Consider the following 19528-nt stretch of genomic DNA (forward strand, 5'->3'; position numbering starts at 1 on the left):
TTTCTCACTCTGCGCCGCATTATGGCCCATCTTCATCCGCTTTCAATACAATCCGAGGATTAGTCGGGCAGAAAGTGTCGCGGTGAGTTTGTAGAGTTTGTAAACATTCCGCAAAGGATAGTCTTAGCTGTGATTGTGGATAACGTATTTGTACTGTGTGTACAAAAATAAGGCGATACAAATAATTTAGGTGCAAAAATACGATGTTCTGAAATGTCTGCAAGAACAACTGATTATAAATTTGAAGCTGTGCTGGGCAGTGGATCATTTGGGTAAGTAATTCGTTAGGAAGATAATTATGCACGGCCGGTACTAATTGATGCTAAATAGTCTTTGATTTCCTCGTACACTCTTTCTTGTCTTCATTTCAGAAAAGTTCACCTGGTTAGAAAACGGAAGGATCGAAAAACTTTTGTAATCAAGGAGCAGGATGTCAGCCAAAAGGCGAAAACGTCATACGAAGTTATCATAACTGTTTACACACATTTTTTCTTCGCGATTATTTTCTGTTACAAGATATTCATAGTTTGTATCCGAATAGATGGCACTCGGCGAAATTCACTGTTTACGAAAAATGAGACACCCGAATATAATTGCGTATCACGACGCCTGGATTGAGGGAAGTCGTATTTACATTCGGATGGAATATGCTAGTCGTGGTACGCTGAAGGATCTTTTGGAGAGGCGACAAAACCCATTGAAAAACGAGGTGCCTACACAAATTGAGACGTGCTGTCGCACTTTCCTTCTGCTTACAATACTCCTTTTTGCAGGACGCTCTTTACCTATTTTCGCAAGTAACTTTGGGCGTTCATCACATTCATTCGCAAAAAATTCTACATCGGGATCTAAAGCCGGAAAATATCATGCTAACTGGTCACCTGGGTGATATTGTGAAGATAGGAGACTTTGGAGTATCCAGCAGTATGCAAGGGTAGTAGTTTCGTGCAGTTGATTATCAGATAAAATAAAACAAGCATGGCTGTCGTTAATGTACACGCTTCCGATTCTATTTCGACTATACTCTCGTCTTTGATACTCGTCAGTTATCGAGAGGCAATCCACGCCAAACAAGACGATGGCAAGAATTGTTTGGTCACAATTCTACCTTTAACGACAGTCTAGGAACTAAAAATGTGGCTTTGGAAATTCAGCTATTCGTGTGATCAATTGTTGTCAGCTGTGGTTTAATCTGTTCAGCAGTGATTTCTTTTTTATGTCGCCGTATTTCATTACAGAACCTTAGGATCAGCCACTCTTGCGGGATCCTATTACTTCATGGCTCCGGAAATGCTACGAGGACAGCCCTGCGATTTCAAATGCGATATTTGGAGCATGGGTGCTATTCTGTACCAGATGGTTACCAACGAACTTCCATTTCAAGCCAAGGTACATCTTAAATTTATGTTGTCCAGATTCAAAAATTCTCTGAATTTTCAAAGAACATTTTTATCTTTCATCGAAAATCGTTTATTCTGCTAACACTTATCGAATTTATATTAGTTTTCTGTTTTATTCATTTCAGAACCTTAAAGACTTGGTTGAGGCTGTCTGTAGCTCAAGGATTCGACCCATAGAAGCAAACACTTCGCCTGAAGTTGTGAATTTGGTATCAAAAATGCTGCGAAGTAACCCAGCATATCGCCCCAAAATAGAACAGCTTCTTCTGTGCCCTTACTTGGTCCCGTATATGATTCGTGTTCATCTTAATATCGGACGTATCGCAGTTTCAAACAAGTTTCAACATCATGGAGCATCACAGAATTTGAACGAAATAAACCCGTTTACAAAATATTTGCAAAAATTCCAGAAAATTTAAAACTTGAAATGTGTTATATCTGTAAAAGATTAGTTTTAAATAAGTGCACCAAAGATACAAATTTGAGGTGCTATTCTTTTATCATACATAACAAAAATGAACAATCGATAACTAATGAATAAATAAATATGGGACCCATTCATTAGAGATTCTTCATTATACGGAATTCGTTTAATCATAGTTTCAAAAGAGTTTAACAGACGAAGATCGACAGAAAAAAAAAAAAAAAAACTATTCGCACCCGTATGCCATTTTCAGCACACTGCATTGTAGCAATTGATTAATTATTCTGTGCTGATATCACTGAAGCTTTTGTTTCACGAACAATACAGAATTCCGCAAAGCCGGATACAAACTCGTTGCTAAGTAGGCGAGTGTAGCATTCAGTATACCTTGTTCTAGCTCAATGTGAGAAAAAAATTCGAAAATCGATGTCCCAATTAGCCAAATGGCATCAGTGAACAAAAATTATTCCATATAATATCACTGCCATAATAAGCGGTACGTTTGTTACCGTTACAGGAAATGCATAGTTAGTACCGTTACAGATTTGAACCTTGGATCCTCTTCACGCGGAGTAGAAAATCCCAGGGAAATTTGTTACGGAATTAAACCTCCACGCGGACGATGCTCGCACCTCGCATTATGGAACCATGAGTGGAATAGGTATGCGACTATCCCTCCGAACAATGCGTGCGGTGATCTATTGTCTATCCAGCATGCGAGTATCGGACCCGAACGTTACGGGGGGACGATGCATGACGGCCGGAAGTGAAGACCGGATAACCACATAGGTTCGATAACACACGATTTTACACCATTATATACTTTTCATTGGGTATCAGCGCTCCGTCCAAGTCATATCTCAGCCCGGTGTGCTTGGCTGTGGCTTTCTAAAAAGTTTCTGATAGAGTAATAGCAGTAGTTGGACCAAGTTGCATAATTAAAATCCAGTGTAGAGTCACATTCGTTTGTGAATATTTCAGGCATGCGGTGACGATCAATTGTCTCAAATATGACGAATTGGCCATCGCTAAAACAAATCAGTGTTATTTCGTTCTCTAATGCAAATTGATATTAAAAGATTTAATTAAACAAACGAATTAACGATGAGACTGTTACTTCTGATCTCCTGCTTCTCGAGAGTTCTCACCGCAGAGTGGTACCCAGCTGGTGGTAGGGAATTGATACTGGGTGAGCAAGTGGATCTTGTCGGTTCCGATGGCGAATTGCCCGTCGAAAAATCGACTCCAAACTGGACGGAAACGACGCAGACTGAAGAAGTTGAAAGTGTGGGACCGGACAGCGAAGTCATTCCTATTCAGCCCCCGCTGGGCACGATTGATCCCGTCATCCCTAGAATTCCGGTGAACCAGTTGGATCCCGAGAAGCGCGACCGAGCCCGAGAACCTCTGGACGAAGTCGAACACATCGAACCAAAACAGTGGCCAAGTTCCATCAGACCTCAGGATATTCCGGGCCGGGGTTATCAGACAACGACCCAGTTCTCAACGCCTCGCAAGAATTCAAATCCCACGACTCTTGCCCAAAGGAATCCTTCCACACAAAGGTGAGATGCTGCAGATTGACACTGCAAAATAAATGCATTTCGAGTTTCATTGATTCTCTCTATTTAAACTTTCAAGGTATCCGCCGGTGACAGATCCTCCTCCAGTGACTGCGTCTACCGACGAAGTTTTTTGTGAATTCGGATCAAGCATCGGACCAACGCTGTGCGAATGGCAGAATGGGGACGGCGCTTTGCAATGGAAAGGTGGAACGGGACTTGGGACCAACTGGCTCGGTGGTCCACCGGTCGACGCGTCCTTGGGGGGCAGCATGGAAGGCGGTTACGCCTTTCTCGAAACCTCGCAAACCCCCGCGAAGGACTCGAAGCCCCGAAGTCCTGGTGGTCTTCTTCACAGCCCGCAACTGAGCAGCACAGGAGTAGCTGGGACTTGTTTCACATTCAAGTACGCCATGGATGGTCTCAGTTCTGCTGGACTGAGGGTCCTGCTCCACATGGGTTTCGATCCCTATTCCTTCAAGAAGGAAACGAGGGACACTGAAACCGATCAGGACGATGACAACTCCACCGTCGTCGTCCCACCAAGACAGCAACCAACTAGCCTAGCTGAAGAGAGGGTCCTCTGGCATGCGCTTTATTACACTCTAGGAGTCTGGCAACAGGCTCGCATCCTCTACACATTTCCGAACATCCATTCGGTGAGCAAAATATTTACAGAAACACCGTTGGAATTTAAAGAGATAAGCCATGTTCGTCCAACTTCGTTCTTCCAGATCGTGATCGAAGGTGTTCCAGTCGACACTGGCGATCCGTCCAGACTTTACCGCGGCTATATAGCAATCGACGACATAGAGTTGCAGCCGGGAACATCGTGCGTGGGGTTCTGCAATTTCGCGGGTGGTTTTTGCGACTGGAGTAACGATCCCGAAGATGATTTCGACTGGACAATTGTAAGTATTATAAACTGTGACCGCAGGGAATTTTTATGGAGACCGAAATTCATTACCTTGAAGTTTTTGGTAACTGGCTCAGAGTCGAGGGAGTGCTAACCCGACGACTGGACCGGCAATGGACAGTTCAAGCGACAGAGCAACGGCCGGTGGCTACGCGTACATTGACTCAAGTTTTCCCCGGAAGCCTGGTGACAAGGCAAAGCTCCTGAGCACAAGTTTCCCTGCGACATCTCCCGACACTCCGAGCTGCTTGCACTTCTGGTTTCACATGTTCGGTTCCGGGATCGGGTACCTGAAGGTCTTCGTCCGGCACTTCCGGAGCCTGGATGCCCACCTTGAGGAGGTTTGGGGGCTGAGCGGGAACGCCGGAAACGCCTGGTTCATGTCAGAGGTTACGATCAGCTCGCTCGACGAGTATCAAATAATGTTCGAGGCCTCGGTAGGCAACACAGCAATGGGCGACATCGCGATCGACGACGTTGCCTTCACACCTGGAGCATGTCCAGGTGAGAAATCACGGCCACTATAATCCCCCAACAGAGCGGTGATAAGCGGTCGTTTCTTTTTTAGTATCACCCCAGGTCGCTGCACCCAGCATTCGCGACTGTACCTTCGAGGTCGACGAATGCGACTGGATAAACTCACGCGATCCGGACAGGGTAGAGTGGGAAAGGGTCTCCACCCAGGTCCTGAGTCCCAGGAACCAGCGCAAGCCTTACAGCAACGGACACACCGTCAGCAGACGCAACGAGTTCTTCTTGGGCCTCGGAAGGTCCAGAGGAGGATCTCGAAGCGGGGGTGGAGGAACGGCTCAGCTTGTCAGCAGGGAGATGAAGGGGTCGGAGGATCCGTTGTGCATCACGTTCTGGTACTTCATGTTCGAGTCATTCATCGACTCCACCGGGCCCAGCTTAGGTTTGTAAAACTTGTGGACTTGGTTATGGGATGAACGTGATCTTACTGACTGTTGCTACTCCATGGTTGCATTTCAGGTGTGCTCAGAGTCTCTGTTCAGGCGGTCGGCGATGCATCGTCCGAGTCCAGGCCGATCTGGCAACTTTACAACAACCAGGGACCGACTTGGAGTTACGCTCAGGCCAGAATAGAGGAGAAAAAGAATTTCAACATAATAATTGAGGGGACTTGGGGACCCAATAGAGCCAGTGGCAGCATGGCTGTCGACGACATCGCGTTCTATGTTGGAGGATGCACAGGTACGTAAAGATCTCTCGACTCGTATCAGGCTAGAACTTGAATCACCTATGAAACTTTCGCTCTTCATAGTTATTCCTGCAAGCGCTGCTGTCATGGGGGAAGACTGCAGTTTTGAGAGAGGGCTTTGCGGCTGGGAGAATATCACTTCCTCGGGTAACGATAGGGCCGTATCTTGGCAGCGGGCTTTCGTCACTCATCGGCCTGCCCAGCTCTTGGACAAGACCTTCGGAGCTACCGGAGATTTTGTATTCTTCGATATATTTACCACCAATAAAAAATTTACCGAGGTTCGGCTGCGTTCACCGGTTATTAATCCAACCACCGAACAGGAAACTATTTGTTTCACATTCTGGTTCGCCGCTTTTGGCGTCGAGGAATCCACCACCCTACGCGTTATCAGGATGCCCGTTGACGAGAACGGAGATGAAAACGGGAACGGAAATGGCAGCGGAAACGGATACAACGGGAAAGAGCCGGTATTCATTTCATGATGCTCTTTTATGTCATGTCAAATTTCGCATAATACACGTGAAATACTTTCTCCTTCTTTTATCATAACTGCGAATCGTTAGCAAAACAATAATCATTCGTGTAAATGAAAGAGCGGATCATTTATACAGACTATAAAATTTACTCACTTTCAGTTTTCCCGACAATTTTCAGCTCTGGTCGCTTACTGCCAAAGGATTCAACAATCCTCGCCCAGTTTGGACGGCCGCTCAAGTTACCGTTGAAAATCGTTCACCCTACAGATTGGTACTCGAAGGCAGTGCAAGTAATGGAGGATTTGCCGTCGACGACATCAAGTTCCAACCGCAAGCTTGTACAAGTAAGTATTGTGAAAAAATGGCAACTTGGCCGTGACAAAAAATAACCAAAAATATCACTAGAAACGTGAAGACTAACGTTTTTCTTTTGTTCTGTTTAAACTCATTCCACAGTTCGTCCGGCAAGTGCTCAGCCAGTTATCGAGAATGGCGGCAATTGATTTTCAATGTTAAATAAAAAAGTCACAGAAAAGAACAAACTACAATTGCAATTATATGGACGATATCATGAATCAAGAATAAAAGCGAACATTGGAAATATCACGTAGTGTGCAAACTGACACCGATTTCCGGATAAAAAAAATTCATTTTCTATCAATTTTATGGCGTCGCTCATTGAAATACAGGTAACTACATGTATACTGCCTAATATCGATATCCTCGGATTTGAATAATAGTTCCCAATGTATTTTCGCGTTTTATATCGAGCACTGTAAGTATATTTATTACGGATATTCACCGATCGTTCCTGAATATAGATTTTGCAGCCGTATAACACCCCTTGAAAAGATTTTCTCCCAGCATATAACGTTAATATTCATCGCTAACTGTAAGTTATTTTTTCAGATAAATTGGCACAAAGAATTAACGCATTAAAGGTGTATTAATTTTTCACCCTTAAAATTGTTTTTTCGAATTTGAATAGAACGTTAATGAACAGAATACGATGAAAAGGGGTTTGATTAAAAAAATTCACCAACGGAGTTATCCCGAAAATTCGATTCTGCAATATTATAGCGTCCCCCCAAAGCTTTATACCCACCTACCCCTTGAATTACACTCGGTGCAGCAGCGGCGGCAGCTCGGCGAAGGCGAGGATAGACGCGACGGAGGTTTCGGGGGGAGGTGAAAATAGGGGTAAGTCGGGGTTTTAGGGTGATTCTATCGCGCACACCGACTACGCAGATATCGTCTATATACTTGGTTCAATGACCACCGCCCTATTCCCGGCTAGGGGTCCTCGAGCAACCCCCGACCGGTTCCGAACCGAGCCGAATTATTCCGAGCGGCGACAAAAAGGGAAGAGAAAAATCGGGGGGCGCCGCTCCAGCCTGGCAAATAGTTCTGTCAAGTCCAGGGGTAGAAGCTGACGGCCCCGCTTGTCTGCTCCTTCTTTCGCTAGTTTCATTTCTTTCATTTTAGTTCCGTTCTGTTCAAGATTGATTCGATTGATTCGATTGATTGATTAATTGATTTGTTCATTCAAATTGATTAAACTCGCGTCGTCGTATAATAGTAGATATATATATATATATATATATATAGATATATATTAATATCACAGTATATACATCTATATATACTATATATATATATGTGTGTAATATATATATATACATATAGCTATATATAGATATAATTGTATAGCGATAAACATATATATATATACGTATAATATATATATACAAACGCGTGCAATTCTTCCTTCGAGTTGATTGAATTTTACGAACGCATCTCAGGTATGTGTATAGTAATATTTATTTCTTTTACATTATTGTTGTTATTATTACTATTATTACCATCGTTATTATTGATATTATACTTGTAAAATTTTTCTTTCTTCTTCTCGATATATACTTTCTTCTCTCAATCTTCGTATATTATTTTTATCCCCGTTTCGATGGTTCTTTACGATCGAGGATCTTTAGTCGTAATCCGTATTTGATTCACTTTATTTTTTAGACCTCTCATGCAGAATTGCCGATTTTCTTTATAGTCTCGTTTAGTTAGTTCACTAGTTATTGACAGTGAAATAAGAGAACAGTGAAAATGGTGGACAGTAGATGAAAATCCTTTCCACTGTGTTTGTAAGAATAATTCGAAAAGCGGATTTTCCGTTTCGTGTATCTACTTATAGCCACCTGTGAATCTTAATCTCATGTTTTCTTGAGACCCTCGCCGCGGACGCATGTTATATTATACATATATGTTTCATCGATCGTAGTACTGCATGCAATACATACGAATCGGGGGAAAACAATGAAAACATTCGCACGGTAAAGAAATTATTAACGGGAGAAGAAAAGTGTCGAAATGGAGAAGAAGTATTTCAGTAAAATGGTAAAAGAGAGAAAACGAAAACGTTGCCAACGCGCAATCCCGCCGCGCGATCGATCCTACAATTTTCACGACACATTGTGATTCGATATTTTTTCTATTTCTGTTGCTGTTGGTTTTCGTCGAGTTCTTCTCAATCAAATTCGTTCTTCATGGTCCTCAATCTTAATCCGTACGTCAATATGTTCATATGACAATTCGTACACCATCATGCATTAACAAAGTACCATACGTATTACATACATTTATTGAGTAATGAAAACCAGGATATAGCAGGGGTAGAGAATAGCGTGACTTTTGGTGCTAGTTTTTTCTAAATTTTGAATATTGCATAGTGTTCCCGATTGAGATGATCACGGGGCCGATTGAAAATTAATTCGAGGATATAAATGAAGGGAAATTAATGAAGAATTGAGAATAAGAAAAATATAATCGAGGAGAAGTCACCTGATTGTTTGTTATTATAGTACATATTTCACATTGATCAACAATTATTTACATAATAACGGTAATTTTACATCCATATATACGTATCATAACGTGTATAATAGGTACATTATACACAAATACGGTATAGAAAAAATGACACAATTATTTGTAAACAGTAAGTTCATTACAGATGTAAAAAAAATTCGATGTTGTCTTAGATATAAATTAATGTATTAAACATTTTAACAAACGTATATTGTAGGTATAAACATTAACCGTGATTGATGCGAAAGGAGCGAAATGCGAATATAGGGTGTATAACAATGCTGAAAGTGTCATAAAACCTTTATACATGATATAATAAATTTAGCGCGCGGAATCGCGTAGGTAAAATGGAGTCGCACGCAGCGACTATCTTCTCGGTGGTTTGCTGTACCGCTGCGGGGAGCGGTTTGATATTTTACACTTGTTCTTTCCCATGGCCAGCTCGAGTCCACCCCTAGTTAGCTGGTTGAAATCGACGATAGTTAGTCGCGGTTCTGTCGGCGGGATAGTAGAACCGACGACTGGAGCCCCGGGGCTTCGAAATCTCGCATAGCGAGGCATCCCTCCTGCACCCGTCGTCGTTCCTGGGCCGGCGTTCATCCTGGTACCACTCATCGATCTGTACCGCGTACGGGACAAAGCTTGAGCGACCTCCTCGCGCAGATACCTGAACAGTAAATACGAGTCGAGGAATTAACCCCGAGGACCAACTTCTACCCGATTTCCCAAATAGCTTAAAGGTAACCGCCAAATTAGTGTAATAGGTTATGTTCGCGGTCGGGGTTCACCTTCGAACATCCAAGGCGCTCGATTTTTCATTATGCTGAAGCTAGCCGCCGATTCACGGAAGCTTCTTGGTGTGCGTTCCGAAATTTGCTGGTAGCGCTAAAAACTCCCTAGGACAAAGGCACGGCAACAGAGCTAAAAAATCGTTGATAGCAATGAGAGCTAATATTGGAACGCACCCTTATACACACATTGATTTGAGTTTGAGTCAAGTCAGAAAGAACTTTTTTTGAATCGGCGGTTCGCTATCCGCGACTAGCTTTGGGAATATCAATCATTCCCTAGTGAATTTTTCGTTTTATCTAATAAAAATCTGCTCGTAACCGTCAAATCGTTTCTCAGCATTTTCGACACAATCTGATCAAGCCTGTGAACCAATACAAATTGAACTGTTGCAAACAAACTTCAACCACTAATCCTGGTTCGAAAACCGTTTCATCGTGTTTGCCGACTCGTACAATAACTCTCTGCACATAGGTAGATGGTCAAAGTCGTGAATTGAACGGTTGGTTGAGTCGAGTTCTACTTGCAACCACGTGCACCTGTATGAGATTAGAACTGACAGCGTAGTAAATTTTTCACCGAACCGATAAACAGGCGGGGCTCTATGATTCGCTTATGAGAGCAGAACTGACAGCCAAAGCAGAACGCGGCTTTCACGTCATCACGGCACGTATGAGCTTGAGGATTCTTCAAACTGATTGACTCTCGATGTTAAAGCCACCTGTTGTATATGAACCGATCGATAATTCCCAATTCGCTTGCGATTGATTAATCGGCTTTCTCATCACGCGATTCTCACCTAGACGATCACGCCTCTAATCAACCCTCGTGCGATTCCCATGCAGCCTGCGTTTTATTACCCTCTCTCCCCTCAAAATCCATACTCTGGATCACTTAATTCGGCAACTTTAATATAAAATAAGATAATAATATTCAACGTTCCGTAAGTAAATAAGAAATTCATGTGGATGCCGGTGATTTGGTACCAGTTGCTTCCGTCTCCTGAAAAATCGTCAATCTATAACTACCGAATACCGTACTCGTGGATGCTTGCGAGGTGTAAAGGTGCCGTAGTCCTCGCAGTCCTTGGACGGGGCTCTCTGGGAACACGGTGTCTTTGTCTGGACTGACGACCGCGTTTATTCGATGGTTGATCAGGTAATCCAGAGGGAATTAGTCCGGTCAGCTTGTAGTATTCGAGAAAAGCACGGCCCAAATTGCGCCCTACTCTGTAGTCTGCCGTTATGTGACCATCATTAAAGTTAAGGATCTCCAAACGATGCTATGAGGCGTGTTCAAGTGAGTAAATTACCCGTGAAACACTTGGTGCAAATGGATATCAATGCCGGTTAAACCAACGGCCCAAAAGGATACATCCTTCTTCTGTATAGGGCAAAATTCCGGGACTTCCCTTCCTGCAGTAGCCATACATTGAAACTTGAATCGTATAACTGTTCACACGGTCGCTTAGTATTGAGCAGAGGTAACGTCGCGCGGTGCCTGATTTACCGGAATCCTGGTTGTACATGGTGTTTGATGATTCGTAGTCTTCGGCGTGTTGGGCCAACAGTTTTGGGAGAACCGTGTGTCGTTCGTACCTACGAGGCTAGCAGCCATAAATTAATTTACAGTCATTTGGAAGAGGTTTTTTGTACAAAGGTTAGGTGAATTGGTCTCAATCTGAGTGACACCAGAAAACTTACCTGTAAACATCGTCGTACGTGTTTCCATAGACGAAAATCCCAGTAGCATTAGTGTGTGCGTGTAAATCAAGAACGAGATCCAAAGGTGCCATGGGATTTTTATCCAAACTCTCCAGTACCCCTCGGGTCGCCGCAAGACTCGGATGAGTCCAGTCCGATATTCTATTCCAAGATCTGTTCAGGTCCATTCCCATCACCGAGGATCTGGAGATTTTTAAATAGTTGGCAACATTGACATGCGAGCACATATACAGTACTTCATTTGTCGCACCTGTAGTTCCCAAGGAATACTCCGTCCGGGTTTAACATTGGGATGATCTTAAAGACGACGTAGTCTCTCAGAACTCTTGCAATCGGATGATTGCTGACAAGAAAGTCCAGAAGCCCTTGGCAAACGAAAGACGCTGGGGATTCCCCGGGATGTGCTCTGGCCATGATAGCAACAACTTTTCTCTGGTTTTCGGTAGCTGTTGCTATGGATATAAGTTCTACTTTTCGTTTCTGAATCGACAAGGTCAGAGTTTCCCTTTTCACGACAGAGGCGTTTGTACACTTTGTACAAAGGTTCTCCAGGTGATTCAAGTAGCGTGTGTAAGAGTACGGATAGGTCAGTACAAACTGATAAACGTCATCCTCTCGGTCGAAGGCGAAGGCTATGCTTAAAATATGATGATTCTGGTGCTGCGCTGACTTGTAATAAAACACTTGCCTCTTTGGTATTCGCTGCCACTTCGGTCTGCTGGAACTCTTGACCAGTGGTGTCATTCCTACGCTGAAGAGATTCTTGGACTTTGAAATATTCACTATGTTGAATATCACCCTTTGATCACTCCTCACGTTGTCTACAGTAAAATTGAACCAGAGTCGAAGACGTGGACTGCACGTATCTGGACGTATAAACAAGTCGTATTCGAACTCTGAGATCAGATCGACTCTCCCCAAATTTCCTGTCTCAAAAGATGCATCGAAGCAGAGATGTCCTCGTTTGGCTTTTCCACTGTGGCCTGGCGGTCGAATGATCAGCCTGTTCACATTACCGAGACCACCTTCGGCATCGCTGTCATCACTATCTAAAAGAGCAAGAGGAAAATGTTAGTAAAAAACAGGTTGGAAAGAAATTGTCACGGAAATCATAGGGGAAAAAAACTCCAACCGGCTCTTCCAAACAGGCTTGTATGCTCAAGAGGATCTCGACCCTCCATCGGTACGGGATTAACTGACGATTACTAACTAGAAACAAGCTAATAGTGCGGAAGACGATTGGCGAGAAACTAAAGCGAGGGCGGGATCTGAAACGAGTCGGCATTGTACCTGCGTGCTTCCAATCTAAAAGTCACTTTGCACGGCCAGTTACCCACACTCTAGTTTCACACACGAGCTAGACATTGAAGGAATTCCGTGATCACGAAAACCCACCAGCTTAACTTCCATTACCTATTCCTTGCCTAAGGTTAATCAAATCGTAATACCACACACGAGAGCTACAGGGCCGACGAATTTACAACTCTAACGTGCAAAGCTTTTCTTTTCTTGATTAATTCAAATAATTTTATCGGACTTTGGAACACTCCGGAATCATAGCAGTGGTGGCATGATTTCTGCAACGAGGTTTCAAGATAGGATGCCTGATAAGATCTGCTTGCGGTTTATAAGATTTCATGAAAAGCCGCTCGAAGTGGACGTTTCGTAAAAAGACGAATAACTGTGTGCAGGGTCATTATAGGCCATTCAATGGTATGACTTCCGCAGGTCATGTTCTGAACCATTCTCGAAACGTTTAACGATTCGATAGTCTTTGAGCAGGCCCTGCTTTTGCACAGTGGAAACTGTTGTGTATATTGATAAGGCCTCGCGTGACCGAAGTCAGAGTAAAGCCGTGTTTTACATCAGGTAGATGGACACTTGGAAGATTGCATTCAGCGGTGCGAACACGCACACGTCAAGAGGTCAGAGGTGAATAAAAAAGAGGTATCAGGTGGCAGTTGAAAATCGGTTAGCAGCACATACCTGTATCAGCTTCCGACATATTGACGGTACTGTGGCTTTTAGACAACTGAAATTTGCGGTGGAGAAGCTTACAGAAGTTGGTAGTTGGAGACACTTTTGGATACCGCGGCTGTTTCCTTGGTTTTGTTGAATCGATAAACGCGATACATGCAATGCTAAACGTTTTGCTTATCTTTCTCCAAACACCATGTGGCACAGAGAACTCGATATGTTAAGTACATTCGGATGAGTAAATTTTAATACGTAGTATTTAACACCAAGCTGCGTTACTAGACGCACACTGTATACTTGGAAAGAAATGGAGAGCCAGAATAATTGCTGTTATAATACCGTTGGTTTTATTTCCTCTTGAGAATTCTCTGTCTAAATATTATATTCTCCGCAACTCTTGGATTCATATAATAATCCTGAATTAACTGACATTAAATGGAGATCAGCGGACATTTGAAGGAAATGGAGTAAAACTGCCGAAGGATTCTATCTAACAAAAAGAGGGTTCACATATTTTGTCTCAATTTAAACTATGTGTAGGTTGGTCTTTCCAATAGTAGTCTCAGCAATCAAGGACTTTTAGAGTTGAGAAAACGGGGTGTTGTCATTGCGCCAAGCGATTCGTGGGAATGCATGGATCTAATTCGGAATAGCCACGAAAATGGTTGGAGAGGTTGATTCATCGAAGGTTTAGTAAAAGGATCAGCCAGCTACGTATTATGATTCAGAATTTTTATTCAAATATGCAAAGCATTTCCTTGAGAGAGAACATGTCTGCAGGCAATTTCACTCGCCACGTTTCCATCACTACAACTACATACTGTCTCATTAGGTGTTCTGCTGAAGAACTTTATCGATCAGCTAACGAGTAGCGACAGCGTTATTGGATTATTCCTGAGCCGTATAACTTTGTGAATGGAGAACGACTGCCTCGAACGTAAGTCATTTGCCCTTCTGAACCTCACAGGTGTTGCTTCAGAACTGTTCAAAGACTTCTCGATTTGCCTGTGCAAATTGGCTTAAGCTTTACGGCGGGAAATGTTGTTGGGGCTTTTCGCGCAGCACGATTATGTGACTGAGATTAAGTGCCGGGAAATTACGTGATTGCGTTTTAGAAACCGGTTTATTATCCCGTTTCAATGTCATTTTCGAATGACTCATCGTTGGGACCTTCAAATCCAGACGTAAACCCAGTTGAAGAAAATTAATTGCGTGTTGATCAATCTACAGCACGTTGATTCAAGTGTATATATAAGCTACAAGTTACGAACACTTGTCGATTCATATGAAATTTTACGTCGGGTACAAAGATGATTGAACGAACTAATTTCACTCGAGCAGACGCTGATTACATCAAGTAATTTCCTCTGTTAGTCTTGGGTACAAATCTATTTCAGTGCAACCGCTTCGTTATCCTATAAGGTCAAAAGCTCAACGGTATAAGTATACATAAATCCCAGCGTAGCCGCCATTTTGTTCACCGTCGCGTATAAGGACCGTCAGCTATGAAAGCGTAGTGGCGAAAATAAAGAACTGAAAAGTCGAAATGAGAATAAATGTAAATTTGAAATTCAAAGTCGTGGTATTCCTAAATGTAAGTCAATTAAAAGGGCGTTTCATCGACGCCATTTTGTGTGAAGATATTCAGAGTTCTGCTCGGATTTCCCAGGCGTGAAGGTGAAACTAGTGTGTCTCGAATGAGTTTCAACCTCGTTAGCAATTGTATTTTATCGATACGAGTTTTTACAAGAAAAGTTGTATACATGTTACGAGTTTTCTCCATCGTACAATGGCCTTAAGGTTACCAGCTATCCCTCCATCGAGGGCTGCACACGCGCAAGCGCACGCGACACCGTCGCGGTACAGTGAGAGGGCAAAACCCGTGAGAGAATGAATGACTGAGAGCACCAAACCCAGAAATCGATATTCGCTACCAAGAGCTTGTGCCCAGCCGTCTCCCATGGACGGCTGCCTCTGCCTCCGCCTCTGCCCCATCCACGGCTCCCGTTTGCAATCTCTACTGCAGTGCAGGCGCAGAGACCATCTTTTGCAACGATTCGAAAATCCGTAGACGAAGTGTGAATCCACAATCGGCCACCACCTCTGCTATTTGATACCAACAATGGATGTAATTACGAGGCACAAAGTCGTAACGAGCGCCATATTAAAAACGAATTACGCCGCGGGGTTGAAAAAGTCTCGGTTTGCATGTCTGGGCAATATACATTTATTTCCAACTTTCGCGTGATTCGATCGATACAATCACTGAATAAAAATTCATCATTCCTCGAACCCTTGGGCCTTCCAGTTGAGCCTCTGTCCATTCAGGTGGCCAGCAATTCTCTGAAAGTGGCTAAGCGACCTTGAGGAGAATTTCTTGGCTCAGGGAATCCCCGCGACAATTCAATAATATTCGTTTCCTGGAGGGGCGTCCGCGCTCACCTCGCCCATACGGTTCCTCCAGAATCCCGGGAAAGTTCAGGAAGTAGAAAACGCCCTCCAGCCATCGCCGGCAGCTCTACCCCTACCTCCACCATGCTCAACGCCAAGCCGTCCGGTCTTCGAGAGCGCCGAGAGCCTTGCCGTTTCACGGACTTCCTCCCTCGGGGACTCCAGGCGATGGCCATGCGTCGGCGGTCTGGCGATGAACTGCAAGGCTCGCTTCGTCCGTCCGCCGCTAAGAGCGCGGCTGAGGCGATTCTTGGCCAATCGGAGCGGGAGTTCGTACAGAGTGGGAGCTCGAACCCAGCCAACTCGTCAGTTTAGTTACCGCACCACAAGGCATTGCGTTGTAGACACAGTTACCCGCAATATTATTATCTTACTTATCTTAATTCATTAAATATTCGTTCTTATAATTATACATTTTGTATATAAAATATTTATTCCAATTGTCGCTAATTCAGTTACATCATCATTACAATTATAATTACTGTGTGTAGACATATTTTCATTACATACATTGATTCAAAAAAAAAAAAAAATTCTCTCTCTTTTTCGATTTTCTTTTCGAATCTGTAATATCTTTTTCGCGAACAATTGCCCGAAGAAGTTTAAAAAAATTACACCACAGAATTTGAATCGCGGATATTTTTCACTTCGTTCATATTCCGGGTCGAATTAATTTTATCTATCTTTCATTGCCATTTCCTTTAGATAAGAAATAATATATACCCATACAATACACCGGGCTTTTAGCAAATATACGCACGATAGAGCCGCAATAATACACGCACGTGTTAACGCGTGAATTGCCGGCTGCACGCGTTGAGAAATATTTTCAACCGTAATAAGATTTTATCCTCGCTTTTAGATACCATCAGTTATTTGATATTAGAATAGTTTGGATAGCTGAGAATTAGAATATCGGCGGGAAATATTTTGAAAAATCAAAGTGGGTTACTTTGATCCTTGTTCGAAGCCGGGACCCGGGCAAATCGTAGCAAAACTGTTTAATTGATTAAACCTTTACTCGCGGGTAACATTATACAATTTACAAACCTTGTTCGTGTTATTCAAATTACGCGCCAATTTAGATAAATTGTTAACTTTTTGTTAATACTATCAAATTAAATACGACCAGTCATTTTATCGCCGTAACAAACCACTGTAACACGATTTACTACCTACTCTGTTACAACTATTAAAAAAAAAGCAATTAAACCTACGTTCTGTTCTACTACGCTAAACATCATTCTTCAACCACTGATTTTCAACTTTAACTACTGGTACGTTAATTTGTTCCTTTACTTTGTGTTCTGTGTCTATGATATTAATCATATAATATATAGTTAATATCGAATGTTTTTGTTTAATTTATGATGCATACAAGTTTGCCACGTGCGTATCTTCCGTATATAAATACATTAGGTATTTTCAAATGACTGCAAAGTGTCTACGCTTATAGATTGATACGTTACCAGATTTATAGATCTGCAGGTCAAAACTGCAAGATTTGAACAACCGTGGCCATCTTGGATCGCACGAAACTTCGCCCCGTTTCGCGCGGTTTCTATATAACGAATAATCAATTTGGCATAAAACAAAATTTCTTAAAAATAGAAACAACGTGCAATCGTTCGTTCGTCTGAAGTGAATTTTACTGTGAATTGAAAATCTCGTGTAAGATTTGTTCACATATTCAAATTATAGTACCAACACGAGCGATGTACTCCATTATTATCGGTTACCTCCGGTTTTGTCCGAACGGTACCAAACGTAATTTTCTAACGCCAGTGCGTTGCCAAGCGTCAAAAATCAACCCCCGTCTCCCACCCCCCCCCCATCCTCCCCTGAAAAAGGGGGGTACACAGTGTACTATATCATCAGAAATAGGGAGTAGTTCCTAACGAGAGAAAACGCCGGCGGCTCGTATTGATCGTGAACCGGATGGAAGGGCGCGCGTGCGCTGCCCCCACACACATCGAGAGGCCAGCCAGAGCTGCTCCTATCCTTCGTCCGAGGGACAGAGAAGCGGGCACTGCACAGCCCGAGAAAAGGATAGGGTCGAGACTCGGGGGATGTTGTCAGTGGCGTGGTAACAGTGGGGTGGTGAACCCCTCCCTCTCCCACCTCCCCCCCCCTCTCCTTCACCCCTCGAGCACGCAGACAATGGTTATATGCAGCGATGGTTGATGTCCCGGCGGGAACGGGAACCGAGCGCCGCGCCGCCGCCGCCGCCGCCGCGGCCACGATCGCCATATTTTTTCACTTTTTGCACTCACGAGTTACGCTGCCCTTGCTTGACTTAACCCCCTTATCTCCCCCCCCCCCCCCGCCCCCTAGCCAGGCCGCTGATCAGAAAAGGCGGAAGCAAAGCCAGTCGAAATTAGACCAAGTTGCGTAAGGGGGCCGCTAATGCATTGTCGATGAACCGTGAAGTCTACGTAGGCTTGTTTTCACAAGATACACCGTAAACCAAGGAGTAATCGGTATGGCATAGATACGACTCACTTTTATGTGCAGACCGACGGATCGGTTCTCCCTACTATTTGTGTCACTGCTTAAGTGTGTCGTGAGCTTAATATCGTACGTCTTCTTAGTTCTTTGGGTTCAGGTAATTGACTACTACCTGCAGTCTGTTTAATTCTCTTACTTCTGCGGTTGTTTAAAATTTGTTATCCATATTCTCTTCAAGATAATTCGAGATCCTCTTCGTCCAATCATTGTTTCACGTAACATCGTTTTCTAATAAGCCGTACAGTCTAAGATTACCCCTGATTGTTGGGACAAGGATAAATGAACCCTTTAGGTAGCTGCAGTATACAGTGTTACAATGAATGGTCGAAACTATCTGGCAGTGCAACTTGATTTGCGACTCAAGAAAGTCCGTGGCTGCGGTTTACTCCTGTCAAAAAATGAATGCCGAGCACGTGTGGTCCGAAAGTGAATCGGCTTGCACGTGGTCTTATACCCTCTCAGTCGCACGCATTCCTCTGCTGTTCCATTGAAAAAGGAGGTAAAAACGGAATAAATAGTTTTCGTATATAGCACCATGAATTCTTCGTTGTAATTCTTTTCTGTGTATACCGGGTGAAACTATAGTAATAACGGGAGGGGAATAAATACATTGATAAAAGGAACACGAAGAGAACCAAGATGTTACACAACTATATAACGTTTATAGTTCATCTGTTCCATCAGTATGCTTGCATGTATACTTAAACTTAAACTTCATGTGGGAATCGGAAATTTTGAATCAGGAGGGAAAAGTGACTTTAGTCGCGGGCTATTAATAGAGATTCGGTAATAATTTTCGTCGGCGCGATGCTCTCTTGTGCCTTGGTGCACAAGACGATCAGGTATCATCGGAAATTCTCCCAACTATGATCATTCGATATCCAGATTTCCGTTCGACTTGAACCGTATAATGCAGCATGTTACAGAGGTGTTTCAAATCGATATATGTATATGAACCGCGGAGCATAGATTGTCGGTAATACGGTGTCTCCAGGTTTTATAACTTTCATGAGCTTTGGCACGGTATATATATATCTATATTTATAGCATATTTATACGACGACGTATTTATAAATTTCGGTCGAGATAGTTAGCGGTCTCGCGGGCCGTTGTTCGAATTCGTACATTATACAGAGGCGTTCATGCCTGCACACGAATAATAAGTACTGCAGGTAGTGGAAATTCAAATATCGAATTTATGATCA

General features: G+C 43.2%; 4 protein-coding genes across 19 annotated transcripts in view; 3 read left to right on the forward strand and 1 right to left on the reverse strand.

Moving 5' to 3' along the window:
- Positions 1–53: 53 nt before the first annotated feature.
- LOC124218466 (serine/threonine-protein kinase Nek8) lies at positions 54–1935 on the forward strand. The gene is made up of 6 exons (XM_046624960.2): positions 54–272; positions 372–462; positions 542–709; positions 774–934; positions 1239–1389; positions 1526–1935. Exons 1-6 carry the CDS (start codon positions 214–216, stop codon positions 1817–1819), a joined length of 924 nt encoding a protein of 307 aa, XP_046480916.1. The 5' UTR covers positions 54–213; the 3' UTR covers positions 1820–1935.
- A 732-nt stretch (positions 1936–2667) lies between these two features.
- On the forward strand, positions 2668–6606 carry LOC124220407 (MAM and LDL-receptor class A domain-containing protein 1). Its single transcript, XM_046629232.2, has 9 exons — positions 2668–3389; positions 3466–4045; positions 4121–4297; positions 4380–4806; positions 4871–5215; positions 5293–5514; positions 5585–5991; positions 6179–6344; positions 6457–6606. The coding sequence occupies exons 1-9, from the start codon at positions 2929–2931 to the stop codon at positions 6501–6503; spliced, it is 2832 nt and encodes a 943-aa protein (XP_046485188.1). The 5' UTR covers positions 2668–2928; the 3' UTR covers positions 6504–6606.
- Positions 6607–7397: 791 nt separating this feature from the next.
- The window catches only part of LOC124220411 (ELAV-like protein 2), a 45526-nt gene continuing 33395 nt past the window's right edge, over positions 7398–19528 (forward strand). For 2 of the 16 annotated variants that reach the window (XM_069136695.1, XM_069136694.1), the window contains exon 1: positions 16002–17092. The gene's annotated coding sequence lies outside the window, so the exon portion shown is untranslated. Of the gene's footprint in view, positions 7803–15993; positions 17093–19528 lie in introns of those variants that run through there. The other 14 variants (XM_069136689.1, XM_069136693.1, XM_069136696.1 and 11 more) reach the window with 14 other exon arrangements.
- On the reverse strand, positions 8991–13455 carry LOC124220408 (cytosolic carboxypeptidase 6). The gene is made up of 6 exons (XM_046629233.2): positions 13374–13455; positions 11638–12436; positions 11367–11570; positions 11038–11261; positions 10692–10899; positions 8991–9541 (listed from the first exon to the last, which is right to left on the reverse strand). The coding sequence occupies exons 1-6, from the start codon at positions 13390–13392 to the stop codon at positions 9241–9243; spliced, it is 1755 nt and encodes a 584-aa protein (XP_046485189.1). The 5' UTR covers positions 13393–13455; the 3' UTR covers positions 8991–9240.

The sequence above is a fragment of the Neodiprion pinetum genome, chromosome 5, assembly GCF_021155775.2.
Source record: "Neodiprion pinetum isolate iyNeoPine1 chromosome 5, iyNeoPine1.2, whole genome shotgun sequence".
NCBI classification, from domain to species: Eukaryota; Metazoa; Arthropoda; class Insecta; order Hymenoptera; family Diprionidae; genus Neodiprion; species Neodiprion pinetum.